Source organism: Ipomoea nil, unplaced genomic scaffold (genome assembly GCF_001879475.1).
Source record: "Ipomoea nil cultivar Tokyo-kokei standard unplaced genomic scaffold, Asagao_1.1 scaffold3170, whole genome shotgun sequence".
NCBI classification, from domain to species: domain Eukaryota; kingdom Viridiplantae; phylum Streptophyta; class Magnoliopsida; order Solanales; family Convolvulaceae; genus Ipomoea; species Ipomoea nil.
Genome location: NW_017619598.1, coordinates 2,019,609 through 2,045,651, shown reverse-complemented (window position 1 = coordinate 2,045,651; position 26,043 = coordinate 2,019,609). Strand labels below are relative to the sequence as shown.

Sequence of the window (26,043 nt, the reverse complement as noted above, 5' to 3'; positions counted from 1 at the left end):
TGTAATCCGCAACCGACGAGTCACCCTGGTCCAGTCCCTGTAACTGGCCAAGAAGGTTCAATGCGCGGGTACGAGAGGAAGACGACAACGCCTGAACAATGGCCTCCCAAAGAGCACGACTCGTGCGACATCCGACGGCTAACGGCGTGACTTCATCGGAGTGGGAGGAGACAAGCATGGACAACAATGCTTGATCTTGACGCATCCAAACGGCATAGGCGGGGTTCGACCGTGGCATGGCGTCGGCGTTGTCGGCGTCGGCAACAAGAAGGACCGCCGGTGAGGGTTTGGTACCATCAACAAACCCCATTAAGTCATGTCCATGAAGAAACGGAACGACTTGCGTACGCCAGAACAAATAATTCTTGTAGGTCAACTTAGTACTATAAAGTGGTGTGCGGTGGATAGCGACACAACTAGCGAAGAACTTGACGACATAGTAACATTAGAAACGGTCCGTTCGGAGGAATTAACAGATCCGTCAGCCATAGGAACAAGAGAGAAAATCCTAGCTTACTAATACCAGATGAGAACGGATTGTATTGTATTAACTGGACATAGATACAATGAGATCAGATGATGTGAATATATACAATAGAGAGTCACAGTGTGACAAGGATAAGAAGTTCTAAACAGACTCAGATACATAGAGTCCTAATAAAAATGAAGGGCAAAATGGACAATTTATATTATTTGTTGTTTAGACCTTTGACTAGCCCTTTAAAAACAAAATTAAAATATTACTAATTATCTTTTTTTAAATCAATGCCATTTTCGTTTCCACTGGTTCATTTGTCATAGTTGTAGCATTACCTACTATGCACTATTGCACTTAACAATAGTATCCTGCCTTGATTATCTTCTGCCTTATACTTTGGACCTGGCCTGAACCACTCGGGAAAAAGAAAATTCTCAAATTGATATAGAGGTAACCAAAGGAATTAACCTTATCATAGAAACCAGGGATAACATGAGGCATTTAAGCTAGTAACTTAATGCTGCAAATATTCTACGTGCCATTAAATTATATTATGCACCGCGGTGCATAATCGATTATGCACCGCGCATCTTTTTTTTTTTAAATGAAAATTAACAGTGTTTATTTCCGCCGTTTCGCACCCTTTTACAAAAAGTAACTCTGTTATTCAGTGTCATTTTGTATACACTGCAGTTTCAGTTGAACAAAACTACAGTTTCATTTCGATATAACTATAGTTTCATTCGATATTTATAGACTCAAATATGTGAAAATGTTATTTAATTTTATTTTATATACACTATAGTTTTATTAAAACACAACTACATGATCATTTTGATATAATTACAGCTTCATTGTACAATATACACTCAAATATGTGAAATGTTATTCAGTTTCAGTTTATATACACTGCAGTTTCATTTCACTATAACTACAGTATCATTTTGATATAACTGCAGTGTCGGTTTGGATATACTGTAGTGTCAGTTGGTGTTTAATACACCAAACAAACGGACTCCGTTAACTCTAACGGCGGGCCGTTTCTTTACTTAAAGAAACGGCGCCGTATATGGGTTGCGGTGCATAATCGATTATGCACCGCGGTCTATAATATAACAACTGTTTGTACTCCTTTTACTTATCCTTCATTAGCCAACACTACTTGAGTACTTGGTAACGCTAAAGAATAATTACTATTTATTATATGAGGACATGAGATATAGAAGATGATAAGATATCAATTAAAGAAGAAAATATAACGACAATGTCAGTGACTCAATGCAATAGAGCTCTTACAGAAATCACCCTGACGTGACATTATTTATAGGCCGGATTCATCCATAAATAATGTCTTACAATAATTAGTGGTTTCTCCATAAACACCATCCTACTTTCCTCCTTCATTAAACTATCACAAATACATTTTTTGAATTTTTGTTTTTTATCTTTCTAAATTTTCCGAACATTTTCTAGTTTCGTTTTACTAATTTTACACATGCGGCCAGAAGATAATCAAGGCAGGATGCTATTTGTTAAGGGCATAATAGGTAATGCTACAACTATGATAAATGAACCAGTAGAAAGGAAAATGGCATTGATTTAAAAAAGATTATGAGTAATATTCTATTTTTTAAGAAAAAAAAAGACTGATCAAAGCTCTTATCAACAAATAATATAAATTGTCTCTTTTATCCTTCATCTTAACACCCACTTAACACCAAAATTAATGGAGGGTCATTTTGGCTTAAAATTCAATAGTCGGGGAAACACTTTAGGTGCAATTAAAAGTCAAGAAACCAATTTGAGAAAAAGCTATAGTCGGAGGACCATTTTAAGAATTAACTCTTAAAATTGAAGTATTAGATTAAAAGTAGTTAATTAATTAAATAAATTTGTACGTGTTTACCCTGTTTGTGCATCCATGGCACATCTCATTGTTAAATATAAGTTGTTGACTTGACAAATTGTTGAATATTTTTTGGGTTGATAATGAAATGTGGTAGGGATATAATCACTACTGGAAATCTCGCTATTTTCATCCAACATTCTTCGATTTTAAGGCTGTGATACCATGTCCATGCTCCGATACCATATCGTGAGAGCAAAGCTAAGCTATAAGCTATGGACACTCATTCATGGCAAAGGAATAAATAACGAAAAATTCTTTACTCATGGTTATGGGTTCAATATATACAGATTTGAAAACTACTACCTTAAGCAGTTAAGCATGACATGTCTAGCTGTCATGTCATATCCTTGAGCTGCCCAACAGAAATGTTCTTGACTTAATGACACGGAATACCAACCTCTGGTGGCAATTAATTTACATCAACTCAAATAGTTTCAGCCCAGAATTAAACCAAAAGTCTCAACAATGAAAATTCAATCCAAAACTCTGCTGCCATTAGACACACGAGCACAAATCCAAGATTAAAAATTAACCAGACCCACTGCCCAATTACCCAAATTAATAGAAGTTAAATAACAATTGGGTCAATCAATTTCAGCCCAAATACGGCAATCGCCCACCAAACAATTAAATTCAAGGGTATTCATAGTTAATTAGTTGGATGTGAAAACAAGTAAAAACAATATAGTGTGTTCAAAAAAAAAAAAAAAAAAGTAGAACCAGTATAGTTTTATCTAATGAAAAAAAAAAATAAAAGGAGAAAAAGCAAGTGAAAACAGAGGAATCATTTTGGCATCAATCAGCGGTTCTGCCTCTTCTGAATCAGTAGATGGTAGTAGGGGTGGGCGTTTCAAGTTTCGATTCGGTTTTTTTTTTTATTTCGGTTTCGATTTTCCAGTTTTTAAAAATTAAACCATTCGGTTTAACATTAGAGTTCGGTTCGATTTGAAACGGTTCGATTTTTGTTCGGATTTAATTCGGTTCTGTTTAAGATCCTCAAATTCCAACATTCATAATCTTCCGAATATATTACCAAACAATACATATTCATATAATCCATATCTAAAATCTAAACATTATATAACAAAATAGCAATTCAAAGTTCAAACATACTACTAAGTACTAATTGTGAGGTAAATAACAATTGCAATAAACAACAAAAGTGCAAAATAGAGAACAAGCTATAAAGAAATCAAATAAAAAATTTAATAGAGATACTAGTGAGAATAAGAACTGAATGACGGAGCAGACATCAAGGAACTTAGATTTACTTCTTTATTATTATTATTATTATTATTATTATTATTATTATTATTAAACGTATTCGGTTCGGTTTACTAGAATTTCGAACCGTTTAATTTTTCAATATATTACTATTTTGGTTCGGTTCAATTCGGTTTAGTTCGATTAGGATAAACCGAACTGAATTGTCCACACCTAACTAGCACGCAACCGCCTTCTTGACAATAGTTAGTAGAAGATCATAAACTGTATTCCTTGTACCAATCATTCAATTACTAACATTCATAATAAGGAGATCCCCACATCTATTACTTTCTCGAACTGGGTACGATCAGCCTTTTACGGGGCGTTTGGTTGGAGGGAGGGATTTACGTGGGAAAGGAATTGCAATTCCATGGGAGATGAATTACTGGGAATAATGTAGGAATTTAAATTTCGATGTTTGGTTTACATGAATAAAATTAATGGGAATTTCAATTCCAATGTTTGGTATACATGAAAATTGAAAGGGAATAAGTAGTATAAAGTTCAAAATGTCCATTGTTGTTGTTAGGCATCAATTTTAGGTTTAAAAAGGTGAGGATAATTTTGTCTCATCATTATTTTTTTTCTTCCGAAAATCCATGGAATTGAAATCCCAAGGGGGGGCATGGGATTTTAATTCCCTGAAAATGAGGGAATTGCAATTCCTTCCAGCCAAACTAAGCAATTTAATGGCCTTTGGAATTAGGTGGGAATTAAGTGGGAATGAAATTTAAATTCCCTCCACCAAACGCCCGGTTAGATCTAACACTCACAATGAATGTCTTACAATCTATCAAAAATAAAAATATTACCTTGATAACACTATAGTCCAACTACATTATAGTACTTTAATTTTATCATGGAAATAAATCAACTTCCACCATCATATTTCTTACGTAATTAAAGGTTTAAATTAATGGTAAATACCTTGAGGTTTGATGGCATCATTGTTGCTTTTCATATGAAAGGTCTCAGGTTTGAATCTCAATTTAATCAAGGACCGGTATAATTTTTTGAGCAGATACTATAGTTAGGTAAAGTGTTGAATTTTAATTTGCTTTCCATTCGTTCTTTTTTCCAACGGTCTTTATATCAATGTAGTAGTCATAATATATCAAACACTGTAAAGGCTAACCTACATTAAATGAGAACCAATAGCCTTGTGAGAATGCATAAACCAATCCCATTCGTCCACATAAGAAGATCAATGAATGAAAATTAAAGAAAACTGTGATGATATTTCTGTAATTATGACGAGGCATTTGGAAATTCTTTATAGACTATAGTGTATTTGAAAATAACGGATATATAGTTCACTCATTATCTATAATATAATAGTGCATTCACATTTACATATGTGCATTATTAGTTATTCATCAATATATTATCAAGCGTTTCCAAACGTACAGTTATGGAAGTAATATTACCAAGATGTTAGTTAATTTCTATTTTACATTTGCTTACAAAATAAGTTGTATTAAATTAGTTGGTGATAAACATCTAAAAATTCTACACGGTAATACCATACATAATATTACCAATTATGTTATTATGTTATTACCTAATTACCTAATTAATTAATGTCTTTTCTACACAGTATTAAAAAAAATACGGAGAATTTGCAAACAATAATGTACCAAAAATATTATTATATTATAGAATATAACTAATATGTCTTTTGTATATGGTATTATGTTATTACGTTAATACGTGAATATGGAAATAATATTACCAAGATTTTAGTTAATATACATTTTACATTTACTTACAAAATAAGCTTTATTAAATTAGTTGGTGAAAATACAGCTACACATGAAAGATGAATTCAATCTAAAAATAGCAGTTTATAGTTCTGTATGTGCACATGCACACATGTTGAAGGCTCAAAAGAATTGAATCTTCCAGAAGTGTAAAATTTTTTTACTAAAGATAGAGTAAAAGACATTTTTGGTCCTAGACTTATGGTGGCAAAGACAATTTTAGTCCTCTATAAAAAAATTTAGACAATTTATAGACACACTTATTGTGACGAGGACAATTTTGGTCCTCCGTCAGCATTCCCGTTAAATGGCCGTTTGAGATGAGGGTATTTGCGTCATTTCATTATATCTCATTATATCTGCTATGGTCCTGCAATGCGGAGTGCAGTGCAGAGTCAGCTTCATGCTCTCACGAACAAGTCCACCGCTTAACAGGCTTGCAATCACATCAATCTGTATAGTTTCAAATCATCCAATGACTTGGAATAAATCTAACCAACTCCACTGAAACGCAACAAACAGATGTAAAGTTTGCTCAAATTAGCATTACATAGGAGTACATTTTAGACATTGATCCACAACATACACAAGCCGCTTAATATCACACCAATGGTCAGTGATCACTACGCAAAACTAAGAGGCCGTGTTTGCTTACCAAATATAGGAGACACCCGATCCCGGATTCATCTGACTGCCATAGCAGCCGCGATGATTCGAAGACCTCGAGAGAGAAAACAACTCTGGAGATAGTGCCAACTGCAACGCCTCTAATTAAGCTGTTCTCTGTCTCTTGGCCTATCAGAGCTCCAGTCATTGCTCCTAACAAGATTCCAACTGCCAGAACAAACCCAATTCCTTGATTAGTAAGGACAGTGAATATTCAAAGCAGTTTATGATATATGAAAAGAGATGCCCCTCTCCACATATGAAAATTCAACACACAACCATCCACATAACAAAGATAAATGCAGTGGAAGCAAGCCTTTCTGCTAAGAAACCATAAGGTACGATGATATCTGGAAAATATCTCAAAAGACTCTTCCTTTCTGTATTTTTGTTTGGCAGATAACTTCAAAGATTCTTCCCTTTTTGCTCAGTTTTTGAAACATCTAAAAGCTGTACCTAATTGGAAAAAGATTCTTCCTTGTTTGGTTAATTTTCCTAAATATCTAAAAGGCTCACAATTGGAAACCCATCCTGAATCAAATACTGGAGTTTCAAGAACAAAAATTCATAATCAAAGCAAACGAAATCCAAACACCCAGATCACAGATTGAGAGAATATGCAACCCCTAATCAAAAACAAACCAAGAATTGTCGGGTTCGGGTTCGACTCTGTTTTGCAGCAAAAGACTCTCTTCTTCGACTCCGATCACAAATCTGAACAAAGGGGATTAATCTGGACACCGTCCCAACACCAGCCACGACCTTCGATCGCCCATGTAGAGGCTCCATTGACGACAGAGTGATCGTAAAAGCGGAAGATGCAGCGGGTGTGATTGCCGACCGGGGGGCGAGAGACGAAGAACAAGGGTTTCCACGATTCGTCGCACTCGTCCGAATTTCAGAGGGTCGATTGCGATTATCATCTGACCCCTCTCCATAATTGATGTCGGCGCCGGAATTTTGCGGTAAAATTTGGCGAAGTCAAAATCGCTAGTTTTCTCGCAAATCGCGTGAATCTGGAGGAAGGCGAAATTGTTCATTGTTTATGTCACCTTCGCCAAAACAGCGTCGTTTATGCCAAGGATCAAAAGAATAATTTGAATTGACAGAAATGTCCTTCATTTAGACAGTCAACTAACGAGATAAGTGACGGAGGACCAAAATTGTCCTCGTCACAATAAAAGTGTCCACAAATTGTCTGATTTTTTTATTAAGGACCAAAATTGTCCGTGCCACCATAAGTCTAGGACTAATTACTCCTAAAGATAAGTACTATTTCAACTAATATATACTTTACCAATAATATTAATTCCTATTTTCTACTATATTATAATTCCATTTACTATATTATGTGAAGCATTTACTTTTTAAGTTATACGAAAGAAATTGTGATTACAAAGAGGAAAATTGTAGTGAGGGGCTCTTAATTGTTTTCACCACTTCAAGGATGATGAGTTTTGTTCATATGAAGATAAAATAGTACTGATGTATGTTGATTATTTATAATATATCTGGAAGTAAAATTTGAACTCTAAGATCATATAGGGCACTCTTTTATCCTAAATCAATAAATAATTAGTTATATACACATTTAGCAGTACCAATGTTATTACTAATACTTTATATATATCTTAAGTATTGAACCCTTAATGTGAGATAAAAAAAAAAAAAGAAATAATCAGTTAAATGATGCATTTATTTGGATGCACTGAGACTATTACAATGCTCCATCACTTTGCAACCATGTACAACTTTGGCTTTGGGTTCTTTGTGTTTCAGTAGGTTGAGAAAGTATATGAACAGATACTACAATGTAATAGAGCCAGTAGCTTTCAAAAAGATTATCCTTTGGATTTTAATGTATTATTTTAAGTTAATTTATTTATTAACATTTAAAAAATACACTTTAAAGTGTGATAATTTATACTAATAAATCATTTAAAAAAGTGGCAAAAGATGATTAGAAATGATGCCACTGCATCAATTTTTTTAAAAAAATTTTATTGCTACTGTTTACCTCAATCATCTCATAAATATCAATAATATTTCTTAGAGGGGTCTAATCAACACATAAACTGAAAACAAAAAAAAAAATGACAATCATAAACAAAATATGTACAAAACTAAATGATAAAAACATTATGATAATGATTAAGACATAATAAATTTACCTTTCCAGAAAATCACAAAACTCTGGAAATCCTGATTGAAAAAGAGCGATGTATCAAGAGTTACATATCTTGACATAACCAGCTAATAAAAAAGAACATTCATCATTACTTGTCCTTATTCAATCACTTTCAAATATAAAGAAAAATTAAAAAACTTGTGTTTAGATTAACTCTTCGTATCATTCTTAACTCTACACAATTGCATAAGAACAACCATAGGATTTGCAAGGCCAAATTTTTATTTTTTTTTTTAAAAAAGGTTTAAACTCTTGGTATATATTGATCTCACAGTGTAGCCTTCAATTGATTGTTCCTATAAACAAATAAACTACTTAATAAAAAATACATATAAAAATACAATGAAAATAACAAATTAAAATTAGATAATTTACTTTGTATTTACGTACAATTAGAAAATCAATAAGTTAAGAAGGCTTCCCTGCAATGATCTTATCCAATGGGGAGTATATCTCAACGACCCTACCAATAACGTCAAACATGTTAATAAAAGAAAAAGAATTCAAATGTAGATTAAAATTGTAACTGAAACTTACCAACGAACTGTTTATCATCTACAGACTTCAAAGATGAAAATGATTTCAATAAATAAATTTGTCTCGGATAGTGGTCATTTTTTTTTATTCTTTAACCAAAATAGCATAGTTGAATTACAACATAAAATAATGAGTGCCTTTTTTGTAAATATAGAAATTACTTATCACCATAAAATTTTTAATTGCATAAACTTTTCATTATTTGAAAAGCTTACAGTACTTACCATCATGCTCCCTTGGTATATGAGTATGAAGTTCCCTAAAATGGAGTAAAAAAGAAAAGTGTTATTTTGCAATTTATTTTTGCAGTACAGGAAGCAACTTTGTAATGCATCTTTTTTCCCAATTTCATATACAACACGAGTTCTAGAAAAAAGCAAAATCGAAAAAAATACCATTGATCGTGAAATATGCACTCTCTAGATTTTATGGAATCACTCCCCTTTCTCTATGGGACTTCATATAGATGCACACTAATCACCATCTAATAGCTCCGAAAGTCTTCAATGGATAAATATCATTGGCAAGGATATTCCAAAGCTTTTCAAGATCTTTAAGCAATCCAATGTTGAAAAGTTTTATGGCAACTCTTTTTCCAGTTGTCCCAGTTTTCACTATTAAGGATATGTGTGGCTGACATTTTATCTCTTTATATTTGTGATAGTTATGCTCCTGTAGAATAGGTGTGTTTGAACAAGTTGTTACAACCTCCTACTATTCTCCCTCACTTGTACACTATTTATAGCTCATTATTTTACATCAATGAAGTATAGTTTATAATCTTTACATGGTATCAAGAGCCTTGAATCTCCTACGATGTTTTTTTCTCCTACCCACATGGCTTCCATTGCTACAGCCACAAACGATATAATCCAACTGAATGCCCCTACAAACTTTCCCATTAAACTTACTACCACGAATTTCCCAGGGTGGAGACGTCAAGTTCACTCCACACTTGTTGGGTTTAATCTTCTGGGTTACATCGACGGTACCACCAAGGAACCCGCCAAATTCACTGATACTGCTCAAACTGTCGTTAACCCGACCCATCTAATTTGGTATCGTCAAGACCAAATCATTGTCAGTGCACTTCTCGGTAGTTATACTGACACCATACAGCCCCTCATCTCCTTAGCTACGATAGCCCACGATGCGTGGCAACATCTGATTGCTAGTTACGCCAGTGCCTCTCGAGGACGTATCATATCCCTCAAGGCCAAGCTCACGAAAAATTCGAGAGTTTCTCGGTCCATTACGTCTTACCTCAATGACATGCGAGCCTTAGCTGATGATCTTGCGCTGGCTCAGTGTCCAGTTTCGGATGAAGATCTAACTGTCTACATATGAACTCAGTTAGGGGAGGAGTACAACTCTATTATATCACCGTTCGTGTTCGTGAAAAGCTGATTTCCTTTAGTGAATTGGCGAACGTGCTTACTGACCATAAATGTCAACTGAAGGCAGCGGATGAGACGCGACAATCGCCAATGGTTACTACCAATGCTACTCACCGCGCTTCGACACCCCCATGGTCTAACCAGCAGTCAGCTTCCAACCAGAGGGCCCGCAATAATGCCCATAATAATGGCGCCCACCGACAAAATTGGCAACAAGGGGGTAACAATCGCTCCAGTATTATTTGTAAGTTTTGTCATCTTACAGGTCACGAAACAAAGGTATGTTGCAAGCTAGCCAGATTTCTTAAGGAGCATAATGTTGTTCCTATGCAACCCTATATGTCTCCTACAGCTAACGCTGTGACTGGGGCGTCTCTTCCCTGGATGTTTGATAGTGGGGCGTCGCACCATGTGACACCAAGCCTCGCTCTCTGTAGATTTTCACCGAGTACAGTGGATCGGATGAAATACGCCTGGGCGACGGTAATTCCTTACAAATATCCCACATTGGTCAGTCTGTCATTCCCACTCCTTATAATGTTCTCACTCTAGATAATGTCTTGCGTGTCCCACAGTTACACACTAATTTAGTTTCTATTTCCCAGTTAAGCAAGACTAATCGTGTGTCTGTTGAATTCTTTGATTCTCATTTTCTGGTCAAGGATCTTCGAACTGGGATTCCGCCGCTACGGGGAGCGAACATTAATGGTGTCTATTTTGAACCAGTTGCCTCTCACCCAACAATTCATGCTACGCAGTTGGCTCGTTTGTCTCAGTGGCACCAACAACTTGGCCACCCTTCGAATAAGGTGTTGCAACTTGTGTTGCAACGCTGTAATGTTCCAGTCCCCATGTCATCTCTGCGAAAATTTCATTGTTCCTCCTGCAATGTTCATAAAAGCCATAAACTGCCTTTTTTTCTTAAAATACACTTGTTAGAACTAAACCTTTGCAACTTGTTTATACTGATGTGTGGGGACCTACTGAGAACTCGATTGATGAATTTCGCTATTATGTCATTTTTGTAGACCACTTATCAAAGTATATTTGGTTGTACCCCATGAAACGTAAATCGGATGTGTTTACAATATTCATTCAGTTCAAACAGCTAGTGGAAAAATATTTTAGCCTGTCAATTATTTCTGTTTACTCAGATAATGGGGGCGAGTTTATGAGACTTGGGCCGTTTTTTAATACTCACGGTATCTCTCATTTCACCACCCCGCCACACACTCTTGAGCTCAATGCAGCACATATCCCACAAGCTTTTACTTGTTGCACATTTCCTACAACTAACTGTTGAACAAGAGTAGTTAATTGAGATAATTTATTGTCAATGGAAGAAACATTTACCTCATTCACTCTTCTCGGAGATGCGTCTTGTCTACATCCAAATTGTTGTGAATTGGCAGCCATGATGGATATCAAATCTCTAGCTTCACGAGGAGTTTTGTTCACTATAGCACCTCCACTAGCTGCATCCATCATATTTCTTTCCATGGGCAGCAATCCTTCATAAAAGTATTGAATAAGGAGTTGTTCATAAACTCCATGTTGGGGGCAACTTGCACACAGTTGTTTGAAGCGTTCCCAGTACTCGTGAAGGGTCTCTATGTCTCTTTGCTTGATGCTACATATTTCTCTTCTAATGCTAGCTACTCGTGATGCTGGAAAAAACTTTTCAAGAAATAGTCTTACCATATCTGTCCATGTGGTTATTGAGCTAGGAGGGAGGTAAAATAACCAATATTTTGCTCTCTCGGCTAATGAAAATGGGAAAGCACGCAGTTTGATTTGATCTTCCGTCACTCCTTGTGGTTTGAAGCTTGAACACACCACATGGAACTCCTTTAGGTGCTTATGTGGATCTTCATTTTCAAGTCCACGAAAATTTGGAAGTAATAATTGAGTCAAATCTGACCTTAATTCAATACCAACCTCTAATGCAGGATGTTGAATACAAAGCAGTTGTTGATTCACATTTGGTGTAGAAAGCTCCCGCAATGTCCTTTGTTCTTCGGCCATTGCTTGCTCTACTTCAGAATCGCAGCAAAAGGCAGTTGATTCGGTTGTGGTATTTGATTGAAAATCTAATTTATAATCAACTATGTTATTTTACCACTAAGGTTTAGAATACTTAAACAATTACGGATTCAAGAATTCTAAATGGCAATTTACTGGAATGAAAATTGAACAACGGATCCTTTTTGCACAATTAATCAAAGCAATAATATATCAAGATGATAGAAGATATATAAGTAATATAGCATAAAAGAAAACCAAATTAAGTCTCACAATCCTAAAAGAACCAAAACTTTAATTATTCTTGAGTTGGAAAATAAACTTAGCAACAAATCATAATGTAATGTTTACAGAGAAATAAAATTATTCTAAAAACTTACTGAACTGACTGTCCTCTACTAAAGAATTCAGGCCTATTTATACTAATTCTAGCTCCCTAATCTGCTAAAAATAACCCTAATTTCACTAACATCCACAAAATAAAACCAATTTCTTCAACCACATCAAACCTAGAAAATAAATTACTAATTTCTACGCACCAGAGAAAATCTAACAAAATAGCTATAATTGTTCCAACCTCTGCTCCAATTGATTTCGTTCGTTCGTGGCACCAGACCAACAGTTCGAAGCAGCCGCAGAAGTCATTCGCCCATGGAGTCATTCACCGTAGCAGATTGCGGACGACCTCATTGTTGCTGACCGAATTTCCTTCATCGTAGCAGACCACGAACGAAGTTCCCATTGCAGATGTCGTCGATGCGTTGTCGGAAACGCTTGAAGAAGTCTGCTGTCTACGTACGTAAAAATCTTATAAGGGAAAAAGATAAAGAAAGGACAAATATATTAAATGGAGTTTGGGCTGCTGAAATCATAAAACAAATAAAACATGTTAGTTGGGCGACTAACTAAAACAATAAAAAGAGAAATAATTAGCCCAAATCATCAACTAAACCCAATTCTTATTAATTTGCTCATTAAGTTTAATTATTCAACTAATTATTATATTAATGCAAAACATAAAATAAAGTTCAAAATAAATATAATATAATATAATATAATATAAAACTTATTTACCATATAAACTAATCTAAATTAAATATATAGATAGTGCTTATCAATGGTCCTTTGAGAACAGTTCGCTGGTTTGCAGGCTCGTCCAGCCGGGTGAGATTCCTGCGTCACTTGCCTTGGACTGATTGCCAATCTGGGTTCAGGCACACGACCTCCCTTGGGGGGGGGGGGGGACACCACCGACTTAGTGTTGGAGCAGATCGAGAATTTTGTGGGAAGTTTTATCAGATTGGATGCTGTTAATAGGGGGACTGGGTTGATGGCGTTTTACAGAATTAGAGTGGCACTGGATGTCACTAATCCTATAAAGCGAAGGATGAAGCTAGTGAAAAAGGGATGGAACTTGGGTGTGGGTGAATCTTAAACATGGTTGCAGTAGGCGCTAGGCGCAAGTCGGGCGCCCGGACAGCGCCTAGCGGTCTAGGCGGCGCTAGGCGGGCGCCAAAAAAACAGTGGTAGACTTGCAATTTGACAATTTTAATGAGGATGTTTTCAACATTTAATCAAATAACACATCCAAATAAATGAATTAATAATATTTCATAAGTCATAACATCAAAACAATGGTTTTCAAAAAAAAAAACATTAAAACAATATTAAAAATTAAAAGTACTCAAATATGAAATACTCAAATACTTCAATCATTCAAAGATTCAAAGTATCAAACTAGTCTACGAGTGTATATATGTCATATTATATATATGTATGCGCCCGCGCACACACACACACATATATATAATAAAAAAATAGGCCAAGTCGATCGGGTTAACTCGACCGAAATGGACGAGTTAACTCGACTAACTTAGACGCTAGGCTGCCAAATCGGCCGAGTTAGGCGCTAGACAGACACCTAGGCGGGCACCTACGGGGGAAATTGCCACGGTCTAGAGGCGCCTAGCGCCTAGGTGGGCTCCTAGATCGATTTTTACAACCCTGATCTTAAATATGAGAGGCTCCACGCCTTTTGTTTTTTTCTGTGGGTATCTTGGCCATATCGATAAGTTCTGTATCAAGGCGCGCAATTCTCAACTGACTCTTGCAGATTATCCCTACGGTCCATGGTTACGGGCGGGATTGGGGAAGACGTCCTCTGCCGGGGGGGCTCACTGGTTGATTCGAGCACGGAAGGAGGCTCCGGTAGCAGTGGTGGGTCGGGAGGTAGTGGAAAAGGAGACTCTTGGGGTGGGTAATAGCCGTACTCTGGCTGATAGGAAGGAGCAGGCGGTAATGGCTGACCCTAAAAGAAGAAGGGAAGATGGCGCTGCTGCAGATAGGGTGGCAGGTGCCACGGTTATGGGTGAGGCAGCACTTCTGTTTACGGCGGGACCTGAGACAGAGGCCCGCCTTGCGCAATGACTGTCTTAAGTTGGAATTGTCGCGGTCTGGGTAACCCGCGAACAGTTCGTGAGGTCACGGACTTGGTGACCAGGAAGAAGCCCGATGTAGTGTTCTTAATGGAGATGAAGGTAGGTAAGGTTCATGTGGAGAGGTTGCGTGTTAGGTTGGGGTTTGAGGGAGCTTTTTGTGTGGAGTCGGTTGGACTGAGTGGCGGACTAGCTGTGTTATGGAGGTATAGTGATGTGGTGTCTTTGTTGAACTATTCCAGTATACATGTTGACTTAGCAGTAACAACTCTGGGGGCGACACAATGGCGCTTAACTGGGTTTTATGGCTACCTCGAGAGGCGAGGGAGGAGGGAAGTCTGGGAGACGTTGAAATCACTGAAAGGTTTATCCCCGTTGCCTTGAGTGGTAATGGGGGATTTTAACGACCTCATGGCACAGTCCGAGAAACGGGGATTGCATCCACACCCGGAGAGTCTGATACAAGGTTTTTGCGATACTTTAACTGAGTGTGGGTTGTTGCAGGTTTGCACGGTTGGGTACCCATTCAACTGGGAGCGGGGAAGGGGGACTAGGGACTGGGTGGAGGAAAGACTGGACCGTGTAGTGGCTGAGGAGGGCTGGTGTGAGTCTCACACTTAGGCTCGTGTTTTTAATGTTAGTATTGACAATTCGAACCACTCTGCGCTGCTTTTAGACATACATTCTGGTTTGGCGGCACCCAGAGGCAGGCCACCATTCCGCTTTGAGAATTCGTGGCTATTGGATAAGGGATGTAGGGAGGTGGTGGAGAGTGCATGGGCTGGTTTCGATGGGGAGGGGTTGTAGGGTAAGCTAGACGGGTGTGGGGACAAGCTCCGTAGATGGGGTGGTGACAGACATCATTAATATGAAAGGGAGATTGGGAACATAAGGAAGGAGTTGAACCGGCTAAGGGGAAAACGGGACGTAGAGGCTTTGGATTTGGTTAAGGAGTTGGATGCCCGGTTGGCGAGGCTATTGGAACAGGAGAATGCATTCTGGAAGCAACTGGCCAAGCAGCATTGGTTGAGGGAGGCTGATCCTAATACGAAGTATTACCATAAATATGCCTCTGCACGAAGGCGGAAGAATATGATTGTTAAGTTGAAGGATCGTGAGGGCAGGTGGGTAGAAAGTGGTATCAACTAGCCAAGGCCTACGCGAGTCAAGTGGTTAGGTACCATGGTGTGCCCCGGGATATCGTGTCGGACAGGGAGGTTTCTGTCGCAGTTCTGGAAATCTTTGCAAGCTGCTATGGGGACAAAACTTAAGCTGAGTACTGCCTTCCACCCGAAAACTGATGGACAAACCGAAAGGACCATCCAAACTCTTGAGGACATGTTGAGGGCTTGCATGTTGGTCTCTCAAGGGTCATGTGAAGAACATTAGGATTTGATCGAGTTCTCATACAACAACAGTTATCACGCAAGTATCCGAATGGCACCTTATGAAGCGTTGTATGGTCAGAAATGTAGAAGCCCGTTGTGCTGGGAGGATTTGGTCAACCCTGTGACCTTGGGACCTCAATACTTACAAGACACGGTGGAAAAGATCAAGTACATTCAGGGGAGAATGAAGATGGCTCAAGATAGGCAAAAATCCTATGCCGACTTGAGGAGAAAAGTAGCTGAGTTCTAAGTTGGGGATAAGGTGTCGTTGAAGATCTCTCCCACCTGGGGAGCGATGAGGTTCGGGAAATGGGGGAAGTTAAGCCCCAGGTTTATCGGTCCCTATGAGACTTAGAAAGAGTGGAAAATCTGGCTTACCGTCTGGCTTTACCCTTGGAACTAGAGCGTGTGCATAATGTGTTCCATGTATCACAACTGAAGAAGTACCTGAAGTCGTGTCGCTTGACGAAACCTTGACCTACGAGGAAAGGCTGATCAAAATCTTGGACACTAAGGTGAGGGAAACCCGCAGAAAGTCAGTGAAGATGGTGAAAGTGTTGTGGTCCAACCACGGAATCGAAGAAGCCACTTGGGAGTTGGAGGATGCCATGCGGGAGCGCTACCCCGACTTGTTCACCCAAGGTACCGAAGTCGTTTGTTGTTTTGTTGTTTAGATTTAGTTGTGGGTAAGTGGGTTGATTTGGACTTAGTCTTAGTAGTGTTAGTCAATTGGTGGAAACCTTTATACTTCAACCCTTGTTTGAAAACCACCTTGGATCCTTGATACACTTGTCAATCAATTGTTGTTCGTTTTGGAACCTCGTTGCATCCAAGCTTAGGGGATGAAGCTTCTTGTTAGGGGGAGAAAGTGTGACACCCCGGAAATCTACCCCTTAAATGGAATTAATTATTTAATAAATTCTAAGCTTGCCTTGTAAAACTCTCCTTAATTCCTTATTAAAATAGTCAGAGGACCTAAAATTGACTAAAATCATTAGTCAACAAGTTGTACATGGTGCCTTATGCCTTTCCTAGCCTTAAAGTGATTCAAAGGGGTGCCTTATGCCTTGTACCTAGTATTTAATTCTTTCCTAGCCTTAAAGTGATTCAAAGGGGTCCACCTTGCAACTTTTCAGATTTTAGCCTAAAGATCCTATCCAACCAAGAGAATCTCCAATCATTCAAAGGGATTCCTGAGAGAGTAGCCGTTGAAACCGGTGATGATAATCTTGATACGGTTCAACCTGAGAAAAGAAGGCGATCTGCTGAATCCGTCAAGGCTGAAAGTGATCTACCTGTTCAACAGGTTTTCAAAACTTTGCGATCGTCTGTCAAGAACAAGGCACCTGCTACGGTTTCCACCACCTCTACCAGAAAGATGAAACCAACTACAAGGTCGAGAGGAAGGAGTGTTACTCCTGATGTCCAAGCTGCTTCGGACAACCCTGACACATCGATTTACAAATCTCAGTTTGTTTCTGCTACAGCTTAAGGAAAATGGTCTACGATGGTTCGACGGGAACTTATAGTTCAGCGATCGGTTGATGAGAATCAGTTGAATTCTGTCTATGACATTCTGCCTTTGCTTAGTGAAGTTGGCCTCATGAAGACTGTCACCTCCATTTGCCCTACTCCAAGCTGCTGACCTACGAGTTCTTCTGTAATCTGAATGAAGAAATTGACAATCTTTCGGGGACCCAGTGCATGCAAATTTTCATCAAAGGAAAATGGTATGTTTTCGGTCCGGATGTGATTAATGAGTATTATGGTCTGAAGGCTGTTGATGAGGAAGAGATTACGGATTGGGATTTAGTTGCAAGGACCCTCACTGGTGGTCAGACTCCTGTATAGCCTACAGGTGATGTTGATACTCTGTTTAGCTCGAAGCTCACCTCCAAATATGTTATTCTGCACCGTATTGCCTTACACAATTGGCTACCTTTTGCACACTTTCATACGGTTGGCAAGCAACTGGCTGCTCTACTATTTCGAATTGGCACCAAAATGACAATTGATCTAGGGAAGTGGATCTTCTATCATTTCCTCACTTTGATTCATCCGAGGGAACAGAAGGTAAGACTGCCATATCCTAATCTCATTTTTGGAGTTCTGACAATGCAGGGCCTGGTCCCAATGCCAAGCGAAATTATCTGTCCAACTCTGCTCTACAATGTTGATCCACGTCTCTTGACTGGCAAGCACATCCGAGATGTTACACCTGTGGTTACGCCTCCATCTTCTGATGCTGACACTCATGTTGATGACTCGCCACATGCGAGGGACATTCAGATATCCCTTCGATTGAAGGCTCGGGTGTCTGAGCTGGAAACTGTTAATGGAATCATCGCGAAGCAACTCACTGCAGCCCGTACTAAACTTGCAACTGTTCTGCTTCGTCTGAGCTTGACTGAGTCTGCTGCTGCTGAGAACGTGAAGTCCGACAGTGATGAACCCTCGAATGCATGAATGCTTCAGGTCTATCTTTGGCAAAAAGGGGGAGTGATTAAACTCAAGGGGAGTTTTCTTTTTGTGTTTCTGTACCTTCTGGCCCTGTCTGGGCGTGTGTTTGTGATGGCCTCATGATCTGCGAAGAATGCTACTTTTTATTTTTGTTGATCAGCACGACATGTGTGCTGCTATCACTTAAGGGTTGTATTTCAGACTTTGCTCTTTATGCGATTTTTATCTTCCTTTCTTTCTCCATAGTTTTTGGTTTATCTTAGTCGAATTATTTTGCCAAATAATAGCCAAAGGGGGAGTTTGTTAGTGTTTTGTTTTTCTCCATAAAACTCCAACATATGATTGGCATTATTATTATGGCAAACTAAGATAGGGTTTAGCTTTGTGTCTGTTTGCTGCTACAGAAGACTGATTGATCAGAGACATCAACAGACGCACTGACACTGAAGATCTGATAAAGGAAGAAGTTTCCAAAAACATTGAACGCGGTTTGAAGACTTTTGGAAAGAAAATCAGCGGATCTGTTTTGGAAGGTATGGAGCGAATCTCTAAGATTGCATTCTTCACAAGTCGTCCTACCATCTACAATCAAAGATATTTTTGGAGAGTGGCTTTTCTAAGGACGTATAAGTACCCTCATTCGGTCATGAATTAGGGTTACGTTTTAAGAAGACAAAAAGGCACTCCTTGCGGTATAGAAGATTACATCTTTGATTATGCCTCTTCTCAAGAATATATGTTCTTGGTGATTATGATGAAAAACTTGAGAAGAACTATTGTTGCTTAAACAAAAGGACGCGAAGATCACTCAGTTGTGGGAACAACGTGGGACTGCGTCATTGAAGCGGACTGCATCAGAGTTAGCTCTCCAACCGAAGGGATTTCGTTAGACTTCTGCATGCGTGGCTCTCCGTCTTCAACAATCTACTAAAGCTTTGTAGACTGGGTACGTACCTTGTGTGGGGCACTTGGGTGAGATTCTTGTTTCTCTACCTTTATACATTGGATTATGAGTTAGTGGATTGGCCGTCTCGGTGATCGTTCCCTAGACGTAGATACACACTGTATCGAACTGGGTAAACATCGTTTGTGTGGCTTTACTGTTTGCTTTTAGTTTTTCCTCGACAAACTAATCTTCTATCAATTCGTCTGACTGACATCTCACGTCATTACATCAGTCAGTCTTCTACAACAGTTCTTATTGCTAATAATTATCTTAATCTGGAAAATGCAAAATTACATGTGGTATCAGAGCTTTTAAGTCTACACAATGACTTGATCCTTACGGGAAGTTTTGTTTTGCATTTTTCTTTCGTTAAGAAGCTATTTCTATTGTTATCTGTTAGGTATCTGTCTGCTTTTTGCCTGTGTTTTTGGCTGGGTGTCTTTTGATTCAGGATGGATGCAAGTATGAAACCACCTGAATTGGATTGCCACAACTATTCTTTCTGGAAGGCTCGCATGGAGGTTTATCTTCAGGCACAGGGTACCAGAGTTTATCGTACTGTCCTCACTGGATAGAGTCCTCCAACAGTTCAGAATGCTGATGGAACTGCTGGGGCCAAACCTATTGAGACATGGACTGAAGAAGAGATGACGTCCTCTGATTTAAATAATAAGGCTCTAAATTCTATTGTTGGATCTCTGCATGAATCAGTCTTTACTCTTGTCACCGGAATAAAAGAAGCAAAATGAGTATGGGACACTCTTGAAACCAGATACGAAGGTACCAGTGATGTCAAGCAGTCAAAACTTCAGTTGGTACTATTCAGAATTTGAATCTCTCAGGATGGGTGAAGAGGAAACGATTTCAACCTTTCACAGTCGGGTTCAGAATTTGATGAACAGAGCCTCTGTACTTGGTGAACCTTTTACTAATGAAAGAGTAGTCAAAAAGATTATTCGATCTTTACCCAAACGTTTTCGAATGAAGGTGACTGCAATTCAAGAACACTCAGGCTGGGAGAAAAAGAGTGTGTGTGAACTTATGAGAAGTTTAAACACTTATAAACTTGAAGTGCTAGCTGATGATGAACCTGTAACCAGCAGAAAAGGCAAGTCAGTAGCTTTTGTTGCCGAAGCTGATCGAGAATCTGACACAGATGAAATCGATGATGAAGCCTTGGCCCTTATAACAAAGAACTTTAAGAAAATATTGAAAGGCTTCAATCGCAGGAGTCAAGGACAACCCAACAGGACACAGTACAAAAGTGGAAACTCCTCATATCAGAAAACAGAAACGCCCTCCTTCTCACAGAACAGCAGTCAGTCTCAAAGTGGCCGAACAAGACAAATCAGAAGTAATCCGACTGACACAGTTAGACCCCTAAACAGATCAGTGCAATGTCGAGAGTGTGAAGGATTCGAACACATACAATCTGAATGTGCAACTTATCTCAAAAAGAAGAAAGCTATGTCGGTAGCTACCCTCGGTGATGATGAAGATGAAGCAGCAAATGATCAGTCTGATGAAAATGTGGGAAACTTCGTGGCTTTCTTTACGGCAGCATAAAATCAATAAGAAGAGAATGATATAGATGAAGAATCTTACATATCATCAGATGACTTTGAAGAGAGACATACACAACTGGAACTGGAATTTGCTAAACTAGTTGGAAGTTGGGAACAACTGGTGAAAGTTAACAAGAGTCTGAATGACGATCTAAAGCAACGAGATGATCACCTGAAGAAACTATCTACTGAACTCGTCCTAAAAGAAGATCTCATCACTCAGATAAGATCACGAGAGGGAAAATTGATAAAGGAATTGGATGACCTAAAGAAGAAAATCAAGATGATGGATACCACCTCTACCTTAGACAAAATCCTGTATTCTGGCTGAAACCCCAATGATAAGAAGGGACTCGGTTTCAAACGAGGTGAGTCCTCAAAGACAGTGCCAATGTTTATCAAAGAAGGTACATCAGTTGGTAAATCAGTTCACAGTTATGAACAAGGTCAGACATCACGGTCAGTACAGATAAAGCAGAAAGGAATTATGCACACCCGGATTGCTGAGATTGAGACTGACAGAGTAAAATTTCAATCTCATTACTCAAAGTTCAAGACTAAATTTGTAAAAGTTAGACAATACGTACCCATCTGTCACTACTTTCAAACAAAAGGTCACACCCGACCTGAATGTTATTTCTTTTACAGAGATCAGAGGAAGGAGAAATATCAGAATAAGTCTATTACCCCCTTCACGAAACAGGTTTGGGTCAGGAAATCAGAAGTAATATGCTATCCCACAGTGGTTCTGACTGCTTCTATGACTGAAGCAAGATGGTACTTTGACAGTGGGTGTTCCAGACATATGACTGGGAATGTCAAGTGTCTCATGGCTGTTCAACCTAGCAGTGGGTCAGTAACATATGGAGACGGACAAAAAGGAAAGATAGTTGGAAAAGGCACTCTAAATATACCAGGATTGCCTCATCTGGACGAAGTTCTCCTAGTCAGTGGTCTGAAGGCAAATCTTATTAACATCAGTCAGCTGTGTGATCAAAATTGAAATGTGTGCTTTAATTGTGACTGATGCATAGTCCGTGATAAAGCAGACCAAGTGGTAATGGAAGGAACACGATCCTCTGACAATTGTTATGTTCTGACTAATGAAACAGCATGTCTAAATTATAAAACAGACGAATCAAAACTGTGGCATCGACGATTGGGTCACATAAACTTCAGAGATATGGAAAAAAATGATCAAATTAGATGCTGTTCGTGGGATACCTAAGCTCAAAATAGAACATGAAAGAGTTTGTGGGATACCTAAGCCATTGGAAAGCAAATAAGGGCTCCTCACAAAGCAGTAAAAGTGATCACTACTGAGAGATGTCTAGAACTGGTCCATATAGACCTCATGGGACCAACTCAGACTGAAAGCATTGGCGGGAAGAAATACATTTTTGTGTGTGTAGATGACTTCTCTCGGTTCAGCTGGGTATACTTTCTGAGAGAAAAATCTGAGGCATTCAATGCTTTCAAACTCTATGCATAAGAGTACAAAAAGAAAAGGACGAGTCCATCATAAAAATTTAAAGACTGAGAAGTGATCATGGGAAAGAGTTTGAAAATTCCTTATACTCATATTTCTGCTCTGAAAATGGAATAGCTCATGAGTTCTCGACTCCCAGAACGGCACAACAGAATGGTGTGGTGGAAAGAAAGAATCGGACATTATAGGAAAGATCACTTGAGTAGCATCTTTGTGACTACTTGAGAAGTGTGCAATGAATGCAAATTTGTGACTACTTGAGTAGCATCTTTACGGGTTTGCTAAAGCATGTGCTTTAATGAAACTAACATATAAACCACACAAATATACGTATGCCTACCCTATGACATCTGAAGAAGTGTAAGCACAGAGCGCCCAATATTAAAACTAAATTTAAGCACTTAGCAAGTGGCAATTGTAGAGATGAAACCCAAAGAGTTTAAACAATTTATTAGTTCCACAAAATACAAGGATCAAAAGAAAAATACCTTTTCATTCACAAAGCTGTATTCTATAGCAAAACCTCAAACATTTGTCCCTAGCCCAAACAATTCATAAACTCCTCAAAATTCTCTATCTGCTTCTGAAATAGCCAAATATATTATTTTCACTCCTAAGTGAGATATTAAATCAACAGTCATGAACTATAAAGTTCCTAGGTCACTAAATCTGAAGTAAAGACTAAAATATTTCTAGGTAAGCTATAAACCCATTTTCTTCCGCAGTAAAGAAAACCTGAAATTCATTATAATTCTTATGTAAGATAACCATAAGGGTTAAGGCATCTGCAGAGTAAAAATATTTGAAGTTAATATTTGTTTTATACTTTTAATAATGGCAGTAATGCATCATTAACCAGCATAAATCTTTTCCTACGACAATATATTTTGTATTTCTTCCAACTGCTGATTGAGCAAAAGGAAGTTTTCCTAAATGGAACTGGATTTAATAGAAGATTAGTTGTGAACATAAAGCATTCTTGTAAATCCTTAACCTTTTTCAATTAAAAAAAAAAAATCAAAAACAAAAAGGGGAACTCTTGTTTACTCAAGATATTTTCAGTGATCAATTAATGATTGTAATATTTATATCACTGTATATACTAAGGTCTGTTTTGGGGTTGTAAAAGTGAACGAAATGTGACAACAAAATTTCAAGTTTCTTATACAAAAGAGATGAAAATTTAAAATTTTAAAGTCATATAAATCACAAAGAAGAAAAATTCACATTCAAGAATGCAAAAAAGAAAACACATTAAATCCATTACCGAAAAATGAAGAGTTAGATTTCGAATTATCCGAAAATTTCTTCCTCATAGCTCTGACCACATATGATCTTGATAATCCTGACAAAGAATAGGGCCGTGTCTCCAGGCAATTTCTTCTCAAAATCTCAGAAACAATCAACGCGAAGTGACTCGGACGACGAACAATAAGCGGGCACCACATTCTTCAGGTTAGCCAAAACAATGGTTTTCTGAGGAATTGGGCGTTTCAACCGCATAAATCTCTCGTTGTGTTTTATATAACAACGGAACAAATTAAAGTAAAAAAGCAATTGTGTGCAATAGAAAGTGGCTGAAATTTTTATAAACAAGAAGGAAACATATATATAATAATGGTCGGAGAGGGGAAATTGATTTATCTTACCTTTAAAATGGTGTATTGGTCTCCAGACAGAGAGGAAAAGAAACTGAGAGAGCAGAGAGATGGACAGGGAGAGGTTGGTATTCAAATTTCAAAGAATGGTATAATTGATGAAGTTTTTGTTTTAAATACATTCCCAAAAAGGAGCCGTTAGTCTTAACTATAATTTAAAAAGAAAATTTCAAATTTTAAAAATTAAAATATTTTCCATGACTAAAAATTAGAAAAATGTTTAGTAAACATCCAAATATGAAAAAAGAAAACAGAAATAAAAAAAAAATGGAATTGATGATATATCAGTTTTAAAATGAAAAGTGTAAAATTGTGATCTATTAAGTCTATGGTTGATGATTGATGATTTCGTTTTTTTTTAATCTTTTGGACTCCTTTTTTTTTTTTTTAATACTAGTATTTTAGTTGTACGATGCATAAAATAAATTATATTATGATGAATTTAAATAACAAATTTTAAAAAATAAAAAAATGTTAAAATATATAATATAATATTACAATTGGACTTGCATATATATATTTTTTGAAAACAAACAAACAAATCACTTGTATTAATTAATCATAGAGTTTGGTGGAACACCCTTCCAACGTGAGTGAGACTGCCAAACCCCCTCAGCCTTAGCCAAAGCATTGGCAACCAGGGGCGGACCTACAGCGGGGGAGTGGGGGCAGCTACCCCCCACCCCCACCCCATATATAACTCTTGTATGTATATATGTATGTATATATAGTACAAGGTTTAAGTATAAGTAGAAGAAAACAGTTAATGTTAACAAAAGAGAAGTTAGTGCAGATGGTAGGACGTGCGCGTTAGTCTAAGGAAATCAAGGGTTTGATTTCAACTTATGGCTTAAGTGCATATTTTATTATTATGGCAATTTGAATAATAGTGGCTTCAATATAGTTAGAATCTCAAAATATATGTATATACTTTCAAAATATATGTATATAGTTTTATATTAATAATAAGATAATGTGTTTTCTATTAGAATTATTTTATCAAATTAATTATGTTTTATATTTTGTTATAAATATTTTTTTTATTTTTCACTCATATCTAACAATATTTATGACTAACTTCAAATGTATAATTTATAATGTGTTTTCTATTAATAATAAAATGTGTAATTTATAATGTGTTTTCTATTAGAATTATTTTATCAAATTAATTACATTTCATATTTTGTTATAATTTTTTTTCGCTCATATCTAACAATATTTATGGCTAATTTCTTAACTATTCCTTTTGTTTTAATATTTCGCTCCCACTAAACAAAATTTCTGGATCCGCCACTGTTGGCAACATGCTTGGCATTCCTACAAATAAAACGAACACTAAAACAAACTATGCTATGAATAAAACTACGACACTCATAGGCAATGGTGCCAACATAAGTTCCATCCTCCTTTTTTTTTTTTTTTTTATGAATGTTATTAACTCTATTACACTACTTTTTCAACCTACTGAAACACAAAGAGTCAATGTCGCCTCTATTGAGTCTCGTACCCACGACCTCCCATATGGGAATCCAATCTTGGTTTCATAAGTACCATCCTCCTTAGAACTCATTAAATTAGACCAAAATATATTATTATGAACTTATAATGAATTAGAAAAAAATGAAAAAGATGTTAAAATGTACAATATAACAATATAGTTGAACTTCCATATATTTGGTCAAGTATCTATTTTCATAGCATACAAATTTAAAATTTGGTATAGTTAATATAATGTCTAGCTAATCATTTGCATATTTAGATAAATTTATAGAGAAAATTTACATAATTAAATTGATTTATTCTTAATTGTATTTATATATTATAATTTCAACAATATATATGAATAATAACTAAAAAGAATATAATTATATTTAGAAAT

At 37.3% G+C, this 26,043-nt stretch overlaps 2 protein-coding genes and 1 long non-coding RNA gene across 4 annotated transcripts; 1 reads left to right on the top strand and 2 right to left on the bottom strand.

The window, feature by feature from the left end:
- Positions 1-5,679: 5,679 nt before the first annotated feature.
- On the bottom strand, positions 5,680-6,328 carry LOC109167905 (NEP1-interacting protein-like 1). Its single transcript, XM_019316971.1, has 2 exons — positions 6,069-6,328; positions 5,680-5,866 (listed from the first exon to the last, which is right to left on the bottom strand). Exons 1-2 carry the CDS (start codon positions 6,225-6,227, stop codon positions 5,717-5,719), a joined length of 309 nt encoding a protein of 102 aa, XP_019172516.1. The 5' UTR covers positions 6,228-6,328; the 3' UTR covers positions 5,680-5,716.
- Positions 6,329-9,641: 3,313 nt separating this feature from the next.
- LOC109167862 lies at positions 9,642-10,151 on the top strand. The gene has a single exon (XM_019316934.1). The coding sequence runs from the start codon at positions 9,642-9,644 to the stop codon at positions 10,149-10,151; it is 510 nt and encodes a 169-aa protein (XP_019172479.1).
- Positions 10,152-12,629: 2,478 nt separating this feature from the next.
- On the bottom strand, positions 12,630-24,242 carry LOC109167963. Of its 2 annotated transcripts, XR_002051958.1 has the most exons (3): positions 24,156-24,242; positions 23,774-23,982; positions 12,630-13,014 (listed from the first exon to the last, which is right to left on the bottom strand). It is a non-coding gene; the product is annotated as an uncharacterized LOC109167963 (long non-coding RNA). The 2 variants fall into 2 exon arrangements; XR_002051957.1 differs by lacking the exon at positions 12,630-13,014 and having other exon boundaries at positions 23,647-23,982.
- Between the last annotated feature and the right edge of the window lie 1,801 nt (positions 24,243-26,043).